The sequence below is a fragment of the Ochotona curzoniae genome, unplaced genomic scaffold, assembly GCF_017591425.1.
Source record: "Ochotona curzoniae isolate NIBS_2020 unplaced genomic scaffold, NIBS_Ocur_1.0 scaffold_3835, whole genome shotgun sequence".
In the NCBI taxonomy this organism is placed as follows: domain Eukaryota; kingdom Metazoa; phylum Chordata; class Mammalia; order Lagomorpha; family Ochotonidae; genus Ochotona; species Ochotona curzoniae.
The window spans coordinates 6472718-6489063 of NW_024467114.1; the positions used below are offsets into that span (position 1 = coordinate 6472718).

General features: G+C 49.1%; 1 protein-coding gene across 1 annotated transcript; it reads right to left on the bottom strand.

Moving 5' to 3' along the window:
- Nucleotides 1-1145: 1145 nt before the first annotated feature.
- SRI (sorcin) lies at nt 1146-9547 on the bottom strand. Its single transcript, XM_040964975.1, has 8 exons — nt 9460-9547; nt 8556-8639; nt 7337-7406; nt 4978-5021; nt 4002-4149; nt 3610-3723; nt 2870-2928; nt 1146-1328 (listed from the first exon to the last, which is right to left on the bottom strand). The coding sequence occupies exons 1-8, from the start codon at nt 9508-9510 to the stop codon at nt 1302-1304; spliced, it is 597 nt and encodes a 198-aa protein (XP_040820909.1). The 5' UTR covers nt 9511-9547; the 3' UTR covers nt 1146-1301.
- Nucleotides 9548-16346: the final 6799 nt, after the last annotated feature.

Sequence of the window (16346 nt, forward strand, 5' to 3'; positions counted from 1 at the left end):
TGACCCCCAGCTTCAGCCTGGCCCAGTGCCAGTTATAAAACAGTATGGTTGTGAACCAGTGGATGGTGCTTCTTGTCTCTTTCAAAAAAATGTTAATTTCCATTGTCAATATATTATCTTCTCATTAGAAAAACATTTGAACAATAGCAGCAGAAACAAAAAAAAATTCATGACCCTGACTCCCGGGGGGGGCACCACATCACTCTTCTCGGGATTTTTGCTGTTTACTTTTTAAAACCTGAAAATGTGGCTTATCCAAATTGAATTGTCACTTTTTTTTTAATTAACGTTTCAAAAGAACACCTGTAGAATTATGGTGTCACAGAAAACTTGGAAAACACAGAGATGTATGAGAAAATGAGGCCAACCGGAATCCCATTAGCCAAAATTAGCAGTAGTTAATATTTTCCTGTTTTTCTCTTAGTGTTTTTCTGTACACTGTCTTTAAATATTTAAACTTATAATGTACAGGACTTATAAGACGCAGGGAAAGTTGGTACAGACAGTATTTGTCAAAGAATCAAGTAGAGTTTGTTTTCAATATTTATTTATTTTCACATATTTGAAAGAAGGGGGGGGTATCTTTCATCCGCAGGTTGACTCAGTGTTTGCAACAACAGGGGCTGGCCCAGGTCGAAGCCAGCAGCCAGGAGCTCCGTCCGAGTGCCCCGACGTGCGGCAGAGGCCCAAGCACTTGAACCGTCACCTGCTGCCTCCCAGGACGCAGCGCAAGAAAGCCGGGTCAGAAGCAACACCCCCATACGGGATGTGGGGGTCACTACAGTGCTCACCCCTCAAACAGGTTTTAGAAGCAAAAACTAATCACTTTGTTCATAAAATCACTATGATATCTAGATGTCTCAGAGCCTGAGCTGCATTTCTCCTTCTGTGAAGCTTTACGTAAATTGCACATCTTTTGCATTCATCTGGGCCTAACCCATCAACAGCAGAATACTCCCCACTCCATACTACGCTGAAGCTCCTTCAGGAAAGACCACAGAGGTTCTTCTCTGTGACAATGTGAAAAATATATAACGGGCCATCCACATGCTGCAAACAGAAATTTATAGGAAAGATTGGGCAAGAAAATTTGTGACTAGTCATGGCTCCAGGAAGTTGTAAATGGTGCAGTAAGATTGATCTTCTAAAGTTGCAAAGAATTTATTATCAAAACTACACACAAAGTGACAGCGGTTCAGTACAGCCGTTAGATAAGTTCGTACGGGTTACTGAAGGTCAGGAGTAAGCCCAGTGTGAGCTCCGGATGGGACGTGGTGTCGCTGACCCAGCTTCCTCGTGGTTTACACACTCATGACACACTGAATGAACTGCAAGAGAAGACTCAGAGTTACACCACAGACCCAAACACTGTCTACTCAAAGGCAGCTGACATTGTACCTTCCAAAAAAACACCTACAACTTTCTAACGTGGGAACACAAGAAGGGTGGGAAGGTTCATATTTTAGCAAAGCAGCTGAACAGATAATCCAGTGGGTTTCTCACAGCAAAATTTACATAGGATGCAACTATGACTCCAAGCAATAAAGGATTTACTAAATTCCAGACACCAACATTCCAGGAATGGTCACAGTCACAGCTGCTTACCGACAAATACAAGTGTATGCTGTTGTATCAGTTTTACCCCTCAACTCTAAAGAAGCAGCTTCAAAGATTATTCTCACAAAATCTGCCATTTTGACATCACATCCTTAATGCAGCTTCTGTGTGTACAGAAGCAGAGCAGTCAGCCCTCCCCAGCTATTCGAAACCCCACATTTAAAGCAGCGAGATGTGCTGTGAAATGCTGGTATCCCCAGAAATCTAGGGGAGCAGACTGCTCAGTCCAATAACTTTTTTGTTCTCCCAACACCAGTTAGGAAACATGCATGGCTAATCTTGGCAGGCCAGGCCCGAGAGCAAGCCGGGCATCCCTGTCTCAGACAAAGGGAACTGCAGCAGCTGCACATTTACAGATCTGGGGCCAACGCCATGCCCCTCACCTCCCAGGCTGCTCCCCAGCGTGGGGGCCTCGTGATGGGCCTATGTCAACTGGAGAGAGGGCGAAGGAGGGTTGCTGCTGAACCTAAGGAGAGCACAGCTTGAAGCAGCAGAAAAACCTCATTTGCACACACACACACACACACACACACATACACACACATACACACACAACCTCTGAAAATGTTACTCTTAACCACAGCAGCTGCCAACTGGAAAACACATAAATCCTTACATGTTGCAGAGCAGAGACAGTATACAGAGTTCAGCGCTGACAAGTTTCAGTTCTGAAAATGACTTATCCTTTTAAATCAGTAGCTGAGCAGAAGATGAAGAAACAGCTGAACATCCCCTCGATCTGTCACGTGCATCCAACAAAGGGGGTCCCAGAGCCTGGCCCTTGTTTATCTGATGCAGCTACTGGGGAACTGGCTGCCTTACAGCCTGGATGAGGAACAGTGTCAAGTACAAGCTTGGATGCTGAAGTTACTTCACAATGACCGAGAGGATTGGAGGACACCTAAGCAGACACAATAGCTGCATGGTACAGCTGAGTGAAACCTTATAATAATGCCAGTGGAAAAGGCACTTTTATACAATTGCTTTATGCAAATAGTATCAGACCAATTAGGAAACCTGCCTAATCAGCCAGGTAATCAGTGCAACCTCCTGGGCCTTAAACCCAGATTGTCCAATGCCAATCAGACATAGCTTAGCTATTGGCAAGATGAATAAACTATGAAATTAACAAATGTTGCATGGTAACTCCTGATCGTTTAATCCTTGATTTCTCTGGCTTCTTTCATGAACAGCCATCATTAGAGGCTTGCCCATTGGCTGGGCATCAGTCTTACCCATCTGCTTGACTTACATCATCATAAGGAAAATTCACAACACCTTGCTGCCCAGTGTCCCGTCTTCGAAAGCTATCTGTAAAACAACACAATGACATCTGTGACTCTTCTATATATACCTTTCCTAAAATCATAATAGTTCATCATCTTGGGTTCTAACTGCAGGCACATTTACATTGTACAACCAGGCAATAGGAAGCAAAGACCAAGGCAAAGACAACTACATGAACATGAAAGGGTTCAGTACACAGCCAAGTGATCCAATGAGCAGGGCATGGCCAGCTGTCTTTTTCAAGTTGCAACTGAAAAAAAACTATCTCACTACAGAGTCAGTTAAAGCTATGCAGAGTCGAAGGCCGTTACTGAATTGTACTGAAAATATGGAATTTCAGACTTTGCAATAATTTAGATACTGCTCAACAAGAAAATTGGAACCTAGGGTTCATGATATGACAAACATGCTGTGATGAAGTGTCCGATCATTTTCAGTTCTTCACAAATGAGGATTTAAGTTAATTTTGCATGTGAGTTAGTTATGTTTTGGAATATTTTAATAAAATTTAGTGAATGCTATTTTAGAGGCATAATACTTAAAAATCTAAGATTCCCCCAAAATGAGCTGGTTGGGCACACCTAACAACAATATTAAAAACCTAAAGCAGGGAGAAAAACTGCTGGAGGAGAACCACCAGGCAGAGAGGCAGGGGAAACGCAGGTCCCGTGGGCGCCTGGTGGTGAGAGGCGGCCCAGGACGCACCTGTGAGAGCCCTCAGCTTGACGCAGCAGGCGATGTAGTCATCGAAGGTGATCTTGCCGTGGGTGCTGTACCGTTTGGCAATGGCATTCACAGCCTGCGGGCTCAACCTAAATCCTGAAAGGGAGAAAAGGCGCCCAGCAGGAGAGTTCAAGGACGGCAACAAACAGGACCGTGACACAAGACTCAAGGCCAGGTTCCCAAGTGCGGAACTCGTCTCGGTTATGAGGACGCACACCCACCGAGAAAAACCTCCCAAAACTGTCTCCAAGAGCACTGAGGCTGAGACCCCAAAACAGAAACTACCGAGATCTCCCGGGTCCCAGGGCAGGACGGCTCTGCTCCCACTGCCAGGCCACCGGCTGTTTCTGCTGTTTCTGGTTGGCAATACATACCCATTGCTGTCAGGGCCTTATGCAGCTCCTGTGGCTCCACTGTCCCACTCCTGTCGGTGTCAGAACTCATGAAGTGCTGTCTCCAGCCATTCAGCACAGCCCAGAGCTCTTTAAATTCACTGAAACCCATGGTGCCAGACATATCTCTCTGAATGGGAATCAAGGATCATAGCTTTGTGATAACACAATTTTGTACTAAGAGCTTGCAAATCTGTGTTCTTTCTGGTAAAATGGTAAAACACACACACACACACAAAACAGCAACAAGAAAAAAAAGCAAATGTGGATGCTTCTTGATATCTAATAAATTGCTGGTAAAAGACTTGACAGAAAGGGCCCATGGAGGAGGAGCCCCGAGTAGCTACAATAACTGTGGGGAAAAAGAGAATCGATGACCACCATCGTGAGCCACATGGCCCCAGACTGGGTGCCCATGCTGTACCATCCTGCCTTCTGTCCGAGCCATCTTTGGTTCAGATGTCCCCTTGTTAAACTGTTCTCTACTCACATTTCGAAAATGAAGAAAGGGGGGCAGGCATCATGAGGTCAGCATTGGTGAAATAGTTCAACAAGGACCAGGTGTCAGGACCTGCCTGTCTATAGGAAGAAGCTTCCAAAACTTCTTAGGAAATCAAATTCAAAGATGATTTTTGTGCAAGAAAATTTTGAAACTGCTGTATACTTTTTCATAATATGCATTTTCTATGAACTTCCAAAAGTACCCCTGTACTTCTTTGCCATTCCCTTGAATAAGCAACTGACAGTCTATTTTCTCAGCTTCCCTGCCTTCTTCTTTATTCCCAGCAGATCACATCCTGAAAGTGAATCACTTCAGGAAGCTTTTGAGTATTTACTTGTCACTTTAGCTTCACTGCATATTATTTGTGAAATAAACTCAAGAAGGAAATGGTTTGTAGGGTTAGGGTTAGGATTAGGGTTAGGGCTAGGGTTATCTAGGCCACAAAGTGAAGGATACATCCAGCATCGAGACCATAAGTCGACAAGTCTCCAGGTTGAAAGCTGTTAAATCAAGAAAAGGACACCAAGACATTAACACGGCCTCAAAATTTCACACTCTACTGAGCACGTTCAAATTAATCAGGAATGTCATTCATATACCTTTATACACTACTCAGCGTATACAGAATTAAATTTATACAAGTGCAATTTCTGGGCAAATAAAACCGATTCCTTCTAGAATGCAAATTTGATTTTAGTGAATTAAACAGGCACTTTGTTTTTTCTGTTTTATTTACCATGTGGTCCCAGGCCTCTATACACACGATGCTTACACTGCGTGGGAGAGCAGGAGTGCTTGTTGGCACTCTGTGTTGCACAAGGCTGCTCTGTGTTAAGACCCTGGATGGCTCAGTGAAGGGATGACACCTTCACTGTTGCCAAGTCCCCTGAGAGTGCTCCCTGGACATTCTCAAACCTCCCTGCTGCCACCAAGCCAGAACATACACCAGAGTCATCCACCTAAACATCAGGAGGGGAAAAACAAACCCACCCACCCTAACACCACACTGCGTGATGGGAATCCAGGATTTGGCGGACACAATGCGCAGGGACAAAGCAAGCTATGAAGCCAGAAAGCAGAAGTGACCAGGTCACGCAGACAAGGCCCTGAAAGCTGCTCAGTTCACACACACACTTGGAGAGAGGGTAGGTGACAAGGCAGAGGGTGCTTTTGCCTCTGGTGCACTCCTGAAATGCCTAGAGCTCGAGCCACGAGCTGGGAACTCGTGTAAGGATTTCCAAATGAGTGACATGACCCCAATGACTTGAGTCATCACCAGTACCTACCAGGATCTTTGTTGGCAAGAGACTGGAGTCAGGAGCTGGAGCCAGGAATTGCACCCAGCCCCACCCATGGGGAATGTGGGCATCTTAACCACCAGGCTAAGCTGCTTGCTCCAGAAACATTGTGCTTCAGTTTTTTCAGCCCCCTCTAACAAAATGGAAATTATAAAACACAACTGAGCTAGCTTTTATTACTGTGATGTTTCTAAACAGCACGCACCAAGGGCCCAGCATGCTGGTTCTTTCCCAGGCTTTGCCTGGATGGCTTGGCAGCCACAGGGCCCCGGCCACTGTCTGGCTGACATGCAGGTTTGCAAGGGGGCTGTGAGGCAACTTCTGCCTCCTGTTGTGTGGCCAGAGCTGGATGTATGTGTGATGGCTCTGCTACCCAGCTGTACCACTGTGCGCTGTACACGTTTTGTGGCTGAGCTGCTCTCTTGCTATTTGTGGTTCCCCAGAGGCTCCCTTCACAGGGGAGAGCTCAGCTGCTTAAGGAAACCAGGCCCTCTCTTCTTTATGGAAGATGTTGCATAGCTCCTGAAAGCATGCCTTCCGACAGCCTCACTGGAAAAGGCACACTGTATGATGGCCTTCGAGCTGCGCTTTACAGAGGCCTGGGGACCAAAGAGGTGGCCAACTAACTATGGACAACTTAGCAATGGACAGCTTCAATATACTGTCTGCAACAGCAAAAAAAAAAACAAAAAAACAAAAAGTCATCTCAGTTTATCAAGTGCTTCTTTCATTCAGGATAAAATTAAATGACACATGCTACAAAGGCTCTTCCCCAAAGAGCAGACAGTAACAGGAAACTAAAGTCACATTAAAGAAAACAGAAACACACACACACAACTCACAACAGCCATCTGGTAAACACGCCCTTTGGAAACCCTCCAGAAACGTCAGCTGTCACTGGACATCCCACGTGCGAGCGTGGTGACAGCCTACCAGGAAATGAGGGCTCCAGTCTGATGTTTGAGGGCAGCAGATCCCACCTGCTGAGATCCTGCCTGAGGCACTGAGTGATGCCTCACACGCAAGGTGGCCAGGGAAAGGACCTAGTGGTCTTCTCCATCTTCTCTTTGAGTGGGAGGAGGAGAGCAGGGACCTAGAGGTGTCAGAGCAAGCACCCATGCCAGCAGTATGCCTAGGGGCTCCAAGGTCAGGGGTACAGGCCTGGCCACTCGGCACCTGAGTGCCACCAACTTGGGACAGAGTAAGCAAAGCACTGTAAGCTGCTGCCATGCCCAGCAGGTGACCTGGTGGATTTTACCTCAACACTTGCCCCAGTGCTGAGGGACGCCAGCCAGAGGCAGTGCCCGAAGGCCGTCAGTGGTTGCAGACACACATGGCCAAGCGTCCCACCAACGGGCATGGAATGACTGATCGGGAACCTTCCAAATTAACTACCCACATCTCTCCTGAAACTCCAAACCTGGCTGGATCAAGTCCCGCAGTCTGTATCACATCTAACAGTGAAAACAGGACACACGACGTGTGTCTGCACAGACACACGGGGTCGGTCCACTCACGTTTGTATCCTCCGGCGATGCCCGACTGCGTCAGACACCTCTGCAGCTCGTCAGCGTCGATCTGCCCATCCTGTGGACAGCGACAGAGGAGACATCACGTGTGAAGATAGGCACCCAGTGCAACAAGGCAACTTGTACCCCAAAGGGTGAGCTGCTTAAAAGCCTTACTCTTCTTTCTCTCTGTCTCAGTGGTGGAGGGACACAGCAGCACACAGAGCAGCCATCCGGATGCAATAGGCTTGCTCCAAACGAGTCAGGTCAGAACTAAATAGGTGCTGTTTGCAGGGGTTTCAAATAAAATGCTCAAATCCTCAGGTATTTTCAGCCCTGTGACCAAGAAGCACCCGAGAACTTGGAGGCGACTGAACTGTGAACCCAGGCTGGGCTGCTGAAAGGCTAGGAGCTGGAGTCACTTACAGGCTGTGGCCGGGGCCATGGAGGGAGGCTGCTGGAGAGCTTGGCCTCGTCTCTTGGTTTCAAAGACACAGATCGATAACAGATGGAGCAGTTACTTAGGGTGAGAGCCTTCTCATTTGAGACTGAATTTTCCATTCAAACTCTCCAGCTGCATTTCTTAGAGTGCTACTCTAAAAGGTGGTCCTGCTTTTATCTGGAACATTCTGTAGCATCTTCCCCTTCAGTTTCCACAGTCTCTAGTTTTTGATCACAAGAAGGCTGGGTGGAACTCAGAAATGCAAGTAGTCCCTCCAGGCATGGCAGCCTTATAACAGTATAACCACCTGCTACACCCAACAGCCTCCTGAGCTGCAGGTGGAACTCTTGTACACAAGCCAGATGCTGTGGCCCAGCCTGCAAAAGCAAAGGGTTCCAGGGATCTGGCCTGGATCCTGTCTCTGGGTCAACAGGTCACCACACCAAATATAGACACGGCAGGGCTGGCCTGGTGACATCGCCTGGCTGCCACAAAGTTACCCTCCTGATACTGAGAGGAGGATCAACTTCCTTATTGGGAAGGTGGTGGGTTTTTAACTTACCCACCTAGTCCACTAGGCAGTAAATGCCACCCACAGTCAAATGCAATGCAAGGGAAGTGTCCATTTTCTTAAGCTGCTCAGAATATTTTGAAATAAACGCCTAATGGAGGAAGGAAGGGATGTATTTCTAGAAGAATTTTAGGATTCTGTTGATGTTTACTGTATGCAAAGTTAACTCATGCAAATTCTGACTTGCAAAAGGAAGAGTCAAGGGGAAGGCGTACCTGTCCAGCCACCGCAGCGAAGTAACCGTACAGCGGGTCCTGCGCTTGTCCAGGAAACGCGGGTCCTCCGGGAGCACCTCCGTACTGCGGACACAAACACAGGCATCACTCCAGCCCTGCGCCCTTAAGCCCTCAGCACAGACTTTCAGGCAAAGCCAGGCTGTGCCCAGCTGCCGGTTGCCGCTGCAACTGGGCCCTCTGAAACTTCCCACCCCTTCTGTCTGCTAGCATCCCATCATAATCCAAAAAGGTGACCCCCTGAACCACCCTAAGTTATCTGCAGGCGCATTCAGGATAGGGCTCGGGACGGGGGTTACTTTTGTCCGTGCAGCTCTGGGGTCCTGTCAACAGGTTTTAGATTTCACACAGCTCTGGGGCTGGCCAGCGACTTGGCCCGGCAGGCTCTGGGGCGCTTCACCCTTGCGCCGCGACCCCAATGCCACCCCGGCCGGGCCACCTTCCTCGTGAATTCACGGGGCACCCTTGTTACTCTCTTGGACCTGGAGTAGAGTGGATACCCGGGGAGGCTTTTCTAGAGTAAAACGGCTGATGTGGCTGCGCGGGGTGAGGGGAACCGACAGGAAAGTGGAAGAGGAAGCCAACACCCAGTTTACAGCTTTTCCTGCCTTCTCGTATCCAAGACCCCCCGGGGTCGGAGTTCTAGTTACCTGTCCCCTAGCGCCAGGAAGGGCAGGGACAGAGAGAAGAAGGGAGCCACTGGAAGCAGTCCAGCCACGGGGATCTGCAACCAGGAAGGGAGTGCGCAGAGGATGGGAGCGCGTCCGGGGGCTGTGGAAGCCCTGGGAGCCGCCCAGCAGCGTCCCCCAGGCACTTCCTGCCAGGCTCCCGGCAGCGCCCCTCGGGTGGCTCTGGACGGCGCCCCCAGCCCGCCGGCGGCACTTACCCCGCCTGAGTAGTACCCGCCGCCGGCGCCAGGGTGCCCGGGGTACGCCATGGTGCAGAATGCGCCACCGCCGCCCGGCGCGCCCAGCCTCCCCGCCCCGCGGCGCCGGGCCGCCCCCGAGCGCACCACCCGGGCCCGCGGGGGAGGCGCGCTGACCAGTCGCTCTCAGCCCCGGGGCCACCGGGGCCTCGGCTCCCGGGCCTGGGGCCCCGCCAGCCTGGGCGCTCTCTGTGCTGAGACTGGGCGCCGGCGGGCATCCGTCGGCGACCCGCGACGCGCCAGGTGCTGTCTGGTGGCGCCCGTCCTCCCTCCACCGAGATGGCACGTTCCAGTGCGCCGGGGACCTCCGCTGTACTTCCTAATTGGCCCCGGGCCAGCACTGTTGCCTGTGGAGAGCCGCTGTTTAGTGCGGGACTTGAGGGGAGGGCCACTCCCAGGTGAAAAGTGTCCTCTGGAAAGGGCCCTTCGGCCTGCGTGCCAGGAGGGTGTGGCAGGTGTGGCTGGCACCAAGTGACCGGAGTGCCCGTCCCCGCCAGGGGCTGCTGGTCTGCAGGCTCAGCCGGGCGTGGGCCGGACGCGCCCCGAGGAGAAGGGGCATTTCCTGGGCCGGGCAGCCTGGCCCAGCCGTGTCAGGAAAACAACTCGGTCAGCCTGGGTGGTGGAAGCAGAACGTCCCCTCAAGAAGAAAGTTAGGCAAAAACTCAGCGCGCGGCGGCTGAGGGGGCCCTGAGAAGCCCCTCGTTGCTTTTCGCCCTGAGTACCGGGCTGAAGAGACTCTGCCTTTGGTTTGTTGTGTGCGTGTGGCATTTCAGCCACACTGCCAGCACCCCTGACTCCCTTGCCGGGGCACCTGCCCGTGTGTGCTGCTCCGTCTCGGCTCCGCTTCTCTGGGTCGGTCATTGTCCTCCTCCCTGCGACCTCCGGATACCCACACAAACCCCGAATCCGAATCCCAGCACCTGTTGTCTCAGGAAATGCAGGCTGCCTTGCCTGGTTTCTGAGGGATTCCGCAATGGGTTACTGCCTTCCAATCCCGGGCCAGCATTCAGGTGGACTAGGAACGGGTCCACCCCGGCCTCCGTATCGATACCTGCTTCTTCCCAAAGAAACGACTAACTCCAAGCCCCGACGCCGGGGCTGAACTCAAAGTTGAGAGGAAACTCTCTCAAGACTCCAGTTGGGAAGAAAAGCAGAACACGTGAAAAAAAAAAAAGTTCTGCCTCCTCAGTGTGGTGGATGAGAGGCTGTGCCGACTGTCGTCTTAGTTGCAAGTCAGACATTGGAACATCTTTGGTTTATGAAAAAAATATGGCAGCTAATTTCAACATAAATGTTAAAGAAAAATCTGTATGCGCCAGGCCCTCTTCGGAGCACTTTACAGCTTTTCCATGAAAACTCAGGAGCTGGGGTCATCCTCACTGCAGAACGGGCACAGAGGAGCAGAGGGCTGTTCCTGCAGAGCAGCCTGGCACTAGGGTGTGCAAGCCCTGCAGAGGACCAGGTGGGTGGAGGTGGAGGCCCTGTGGAGTATTTTTGCAACTGAGTATCCATTGGCCATACTTAGAGAAACCCTATGGCTTGTGACCACGAATCTGAATTTCAAATAGCTGTCATAGGTCAATATTATTCTTTATTTCTGTCGTATGTAAAATTTAGGCGCCATCTTTAGCTCCTAGGTAGACAAACACGGGGGAAGGGCCAGCTTGGACTGTGGGCATTCGCTTGCCAGCCCCTCCTAGAAACTGCACCAGGATGCCTGCATGACTCAGGGCGTGTAGCAGTTAATCAGATGATCTGTGTACACACAGTAGTGGCTGAGTCACCCTAAGGAAAAGTGGCCTCTGGGGACCCTGTGTACCCTCACCAGCCCCTGGCCAGGATGGTCATCAGACGGAATGCCAGGAGACCCTGGCTTGTCCATCTCCCTTTCACAGCACAGTGACAAACTCCCTGTGGCCAGACTGTCTTTAAAGCCTTGTTTGTGTAGGTGGATCCCTTTAGTCATAAGTGCCCAAGGAATCTAAAACATTCAGGAAAGCGGCAAGGCCCCCAAAGGGCTGTGTACAAACAGGAGCTGTGGTTTTCCTTCGCAGATTTAATATTTGTTCCAGTGGGCAGGGTAGAGGTGGAGAGAGAAATTTTTACTAGCGTCTTCGAAGATGCCAGCTGCCATCCATAATGCTCCCTTTTAATGTTCCACTGGAAGCACCTGTTAACGCAGTTGTCCTTGCTTACACTGATGAAGGCGTCGATTTATAAATAACTTTACTGAGGTTAAGCACCAGCTTTTGACTTCTGATGTCTGAGTTTCACATATGGGTGTTCCAGGATAAAACACAAACCACAGAGGCCAATTGTTTGTGATTCACTAACAATTTACTGCATCATAGAACACACAGCATGACACCATCATCACTCATGGGCGGAGGACTGACAGCAATGTGGGTGATGGGGAAACCCCTAGGAAGTTTGTAGATAGCGGATGAAGCCAGGTTGTACCACAAAAAACCGATGACTTCTGAAAGTGTTTCAAAATTTACTAGCTTGTTTGAAAGGTAGAGTGGGAGAGACAGAACACCAGAACCCACTGGTTCAATGCCCACGTGGCCCCAGTGGCCTGGGTGGCTGCTCTGCCAGTTACATGCCACCATGCTGGCCCCACTGGTACCTTGCAATCAGGTGCTGTGTTCATGGTGCTTCTCAGTGGCCGTGAGGAGGGGAGCTGGACGGGCTAAGCTCTGGCAGGGCTGACTTGGCCAGGGGGAAAGCTCGCGCCCCACCCAGTTACAGGGGTGACAGTGTGCGCCTTTTTCTTTCAGAGCAGAACCCACAAGCCAGTGTGGACACTCGTTTGCCCCTGTGGAAATGCTGATGTCAACAGAGAAAGTTCCAGATGGTAAAACTTCCTCTTCAGGTAAGTGGTTTAAGATCACTTGTGGCTAAAGACTGCAGTTTCTTTCCCTCCAGTTTCTGTGGCTGCGTGAACCAGGCCTCGCGCATATCTGGAAAATGAGCCGTGTTACTTGGTGCTTTGAAAGCCTCGGGTTTCTTTTAGTTCGCCCTGGGTGTGGTGCCTCGTGATGTGCGGACCTGTCGCTTAGAAACTCGCCTCTCCAGACAGGAGCGTTGATAACAACGGGCAACTAGAAATTGTACACCTGTCTTCTGAGGATTTTGTGGGGCATGAGCGTTAAGACAAGAGTCTTGGGAAGAATAGCGTTTCTCGCTCCTGCTGCCCAGAGCAGTAGCTCATCGTCATTTTTTTCAAGGGAAGGTCAGACTGCGTCACTGATTGTTGCAGAGCGTGTGTGTTTTAAGTGGCCCCAGCTGGTCAAGGACTTTTTTTGCCACGAGGGACGTGGTTACCTGTGCTGGACGATAGCTAATCCCCGGGGCTCCTGAGGTTGTGAAATGAGAGCATCTGGCTTCATCTCATGGGGGCCATGGGGCTCGTGCTGATTGTCTGCATTGCCTGGCCCTCCCTGGGCCTCCAAAAAACACACTCGCCGTGCTGGCCTGGGGTGGGGAGGGCAGCAAGATGAGTCTGTTGTCGGAGCTCCCAAAGGTGGCAGATACTTCCAGTTAGCCAGCCAGCAGCTCTGGACAATATGTATACTTATAGCTAAATGAGTCTGTGCTTTACACATCGTGTGTGTGTGTGTGTGTGTGTGTGTGTGTGTGTGTGCATTCCAGCCAAGAAAACTGTGGGCAGATACTACCCAGGGAGCAGGCAACAGCGACCAAAGGGTGGGGACAGGGTGTTCTGGCCTACCAAAGGTTGTCTAATTGTCTCCCCTTCCGTCTCCTAGCCATACCACAAAGCTTACTCCCACACTGCAGAATGGAAAACAAAATAGAACAACAAAAGCCCAGCAAACATCCTGAGGCCCTGTGACTTGCTCTCGGTCAGTGGACTCACAGTGGTGACCCCAGGATTCAATGTTTCCTCCTGACTCAGATCTTGTCTGCACTTCCTACTGTTCTCTTGGAACTTTTTTTCTTCTATCATTCTGCAATTTGATTGGTTCGTGAATTTCGAGTAATAAAAAAAATCTCTGCCTGGATAGGCTATATTTTAGAAATCAAAGCATTTTAAACAATGCCTGGCACAATGGAAATGATGCAACTTTCTCAATGAAAGGGATGATACTAGGGTAGCCAGTTGCTTATTTGACAGGCTGTAAGAGCACCTGGCGCTGCCTGTCGCTTACGCTGACACATGCTTGTCTCGGCTTCACGGGCTGCCGTCCCCATGTTGGGAACTAGAGGACAATGATGAATGCTGGAGCTGCAGCCCAGGCAGCCCTGGCTTGCCTAAGGCTGCGTGCAGAAAACAGGGGTGGTAGGTCCTGCTCCTGGCTGCTAGGCACCAGGTGGAGCAGGCATTGGATGAACCTTATATGCCAGGCCGCCATGTCAGAGAATGTCCAGCAGGAACTAGATGTCTCATAGTGTATTTTATTCCCACGTAGTGGGAAGTAAGTGGTGAAACTGAGAAAAGAGGTTGGAATGACCCTCTTGTCTGCATTTTTTTTTTTTTTGTCTGAGAAGCCACAGTTCATGACATTCTTATTTTGGTAAGGAGAAGATCAACTGTGCTATTTTAACATACAGTTGAGACTAATCTACTTAAACCTCTATATGGGAGAATCAGACTCTCAGTGTAAAACAGGAAGTTCTTGGTAAATAAGATGAAATAGACACATTTTGGTGCAAAACATTTTTGACACCCATGTATATATTTTCCATGAACTTATGGAGAGCCCACGTATTATCAGGACTACAGATACTCCAGTTTTAATTTAACTTCCATGCTCTGTAGAATTTGCTGTAAATACTATGAAGCAGGCTGCTTCCATTTAATTAATACAGGGTGGGTGGAGCTTGCCAGGATAACTTTAAGTTAGATATGATTATCTCAGAGCAAAATGGGAAAAAAAAATCCAAGTCTTTTCTCTAGGCAAATGAGTGACATTCGGAGGAGCCAAACTGACCAAGGTGCTGAAGTTGTTGGTTTATGTAAATATTCTCAGTACAAAGTCAAATTGTCATTTTCATATGCCCTTTAAATATCTTGAGATTGATACATGCTTACCCAGTGTTAAAGACTCTTCTTTTTCTTTTTTTTTTTTTTTTTTTTAAGATTTAGTTAATTTTGTTAGAAAAGTGGATCAGATTTACAGAGAGAAGGATAGACAGAAAGATCGCCTGTCTGCTGGTTCACTCCCCAAATGGCCACAACTGAGCTGACCTGAAGCCAGGAGCCAGGAGCCTCCTCTGGTTACCCCATGAGGGTGCAGGGTCTTTGGGCCATCCTCTACTGGCTTCCCAGACCACCAGCAGGGGACTGGACAGGAAGTGGAGCATCTGGGGCATGAACCAGCGCCTGTATAGGATCCCACTGCCTGCAAATCAAAGATCCAGCCATTAAGCCATCACACCTGGCCCTAAATAACCTTCTTTACCATATTTATTACAGACTTCAGCACTTACCCATCAAATATCAAATATTTAAATATTCTAGAAAAACAAACTTAGCAGGTAGTGTCAGCCTGAAATACAAGCTGGCCATCTCCCTTGGGTTAGGACCTTTGTTCCTGATGAGTAGAACTTGAACGTTTGGGCTGTGTGGAGCCGTGGGACATGAGCTGCTTTACAGATCTCTCACTTACCTGCATGGCGAGGTGAGGTCCTATGGGCAGCTGCTGGTGATGCTGACGGGGAGCTGTCCCTGCTGGCTGGCCAGATGCAGGAGTCAGGAAGTGAGGGCTGCAAGAAATATAAACTCTGATAGCCCAGGAATTGCATTGCCCTCTGGACCCTTGGCAATCAGTAACTGACTGTAAATGGATTCAGCAGGGTGTGTGCCAGCGAGGCCTTCCATGAAATGTTCTGATTGTACTTGTACAAAGTAGCCGACAGCAACTGCATTCAGTGTGCAAGCGAGCCAGAGTTGGCGTTGCTTAGGAACTGCGTCTCTAAGAGTTCTTTACACCTGAAGACGTGTGCTCGCGTTGGTGGCGGTGGGAGCTGATTGGCAGTGGCTGGGGGAGCCCATTTAACACTGTTAACACCAGAAGATAGTTTCAAATAATTTACTGACAACCAGGGTGATAGACACTCAAGATGCGTGTCTGAACTCATGCAGCCCTATCTGAAGACCCGATAAGCGTTAAAATCACCACCATGCCTCTATTTCATTGTTTAAAAAATGTTTCTTTTTTTGGAGAGTCAGAGTTGCAGACTGAAGGAGACATAGAAAGATCTTCCATCCTCTGGTTCACTCCCCAGTTAGCCACAATAGCTAGAGCTGAGCTGATCCGAAGCCCGGAGGCAGAAGCCCCTTCCAGGTCTCCCACGAGGGTACAGGGTCCTAAGACCTTGGGCCGTCCTCGACTGCTTTTCCTGGCCACAAGCAGGGAGCTGCAAGGGAAGTGGAGCAGCCGAAATAGAATTGACATCCATATGGAATCCTGGTGCAAGCAAGGCGAGGATTTTAGTCACTAGGCTATTGCATCGGGCCCAGTGCCCCTATTTCTTTTGTTCCTGTTTAAATCTCTCTGTCCCATGGGTATAGAACATAGCTTAGAGTTATTTTGAAAGTAATTTGAATAAAATACCACAAAATTTTGTAAGCATCTTGCAACACAAATTTCTTTTACTGGAAGTTAATCTTTAATAATCAAATGTGAGACTTAAGAAGATGAAAGAAATACATATTATATTATGGTCTTTATGGTCTATTATGGTATATTATGGTCTTTAAATCAGATAAACAGGAAAAGCTTACCTATCATACGGAGGAAATAATTGTTAATATTTTGACTTATATCCTTTCAGACTGTTGGATGTACAAACACATTATCATCCTCCATATTTGAATTTAA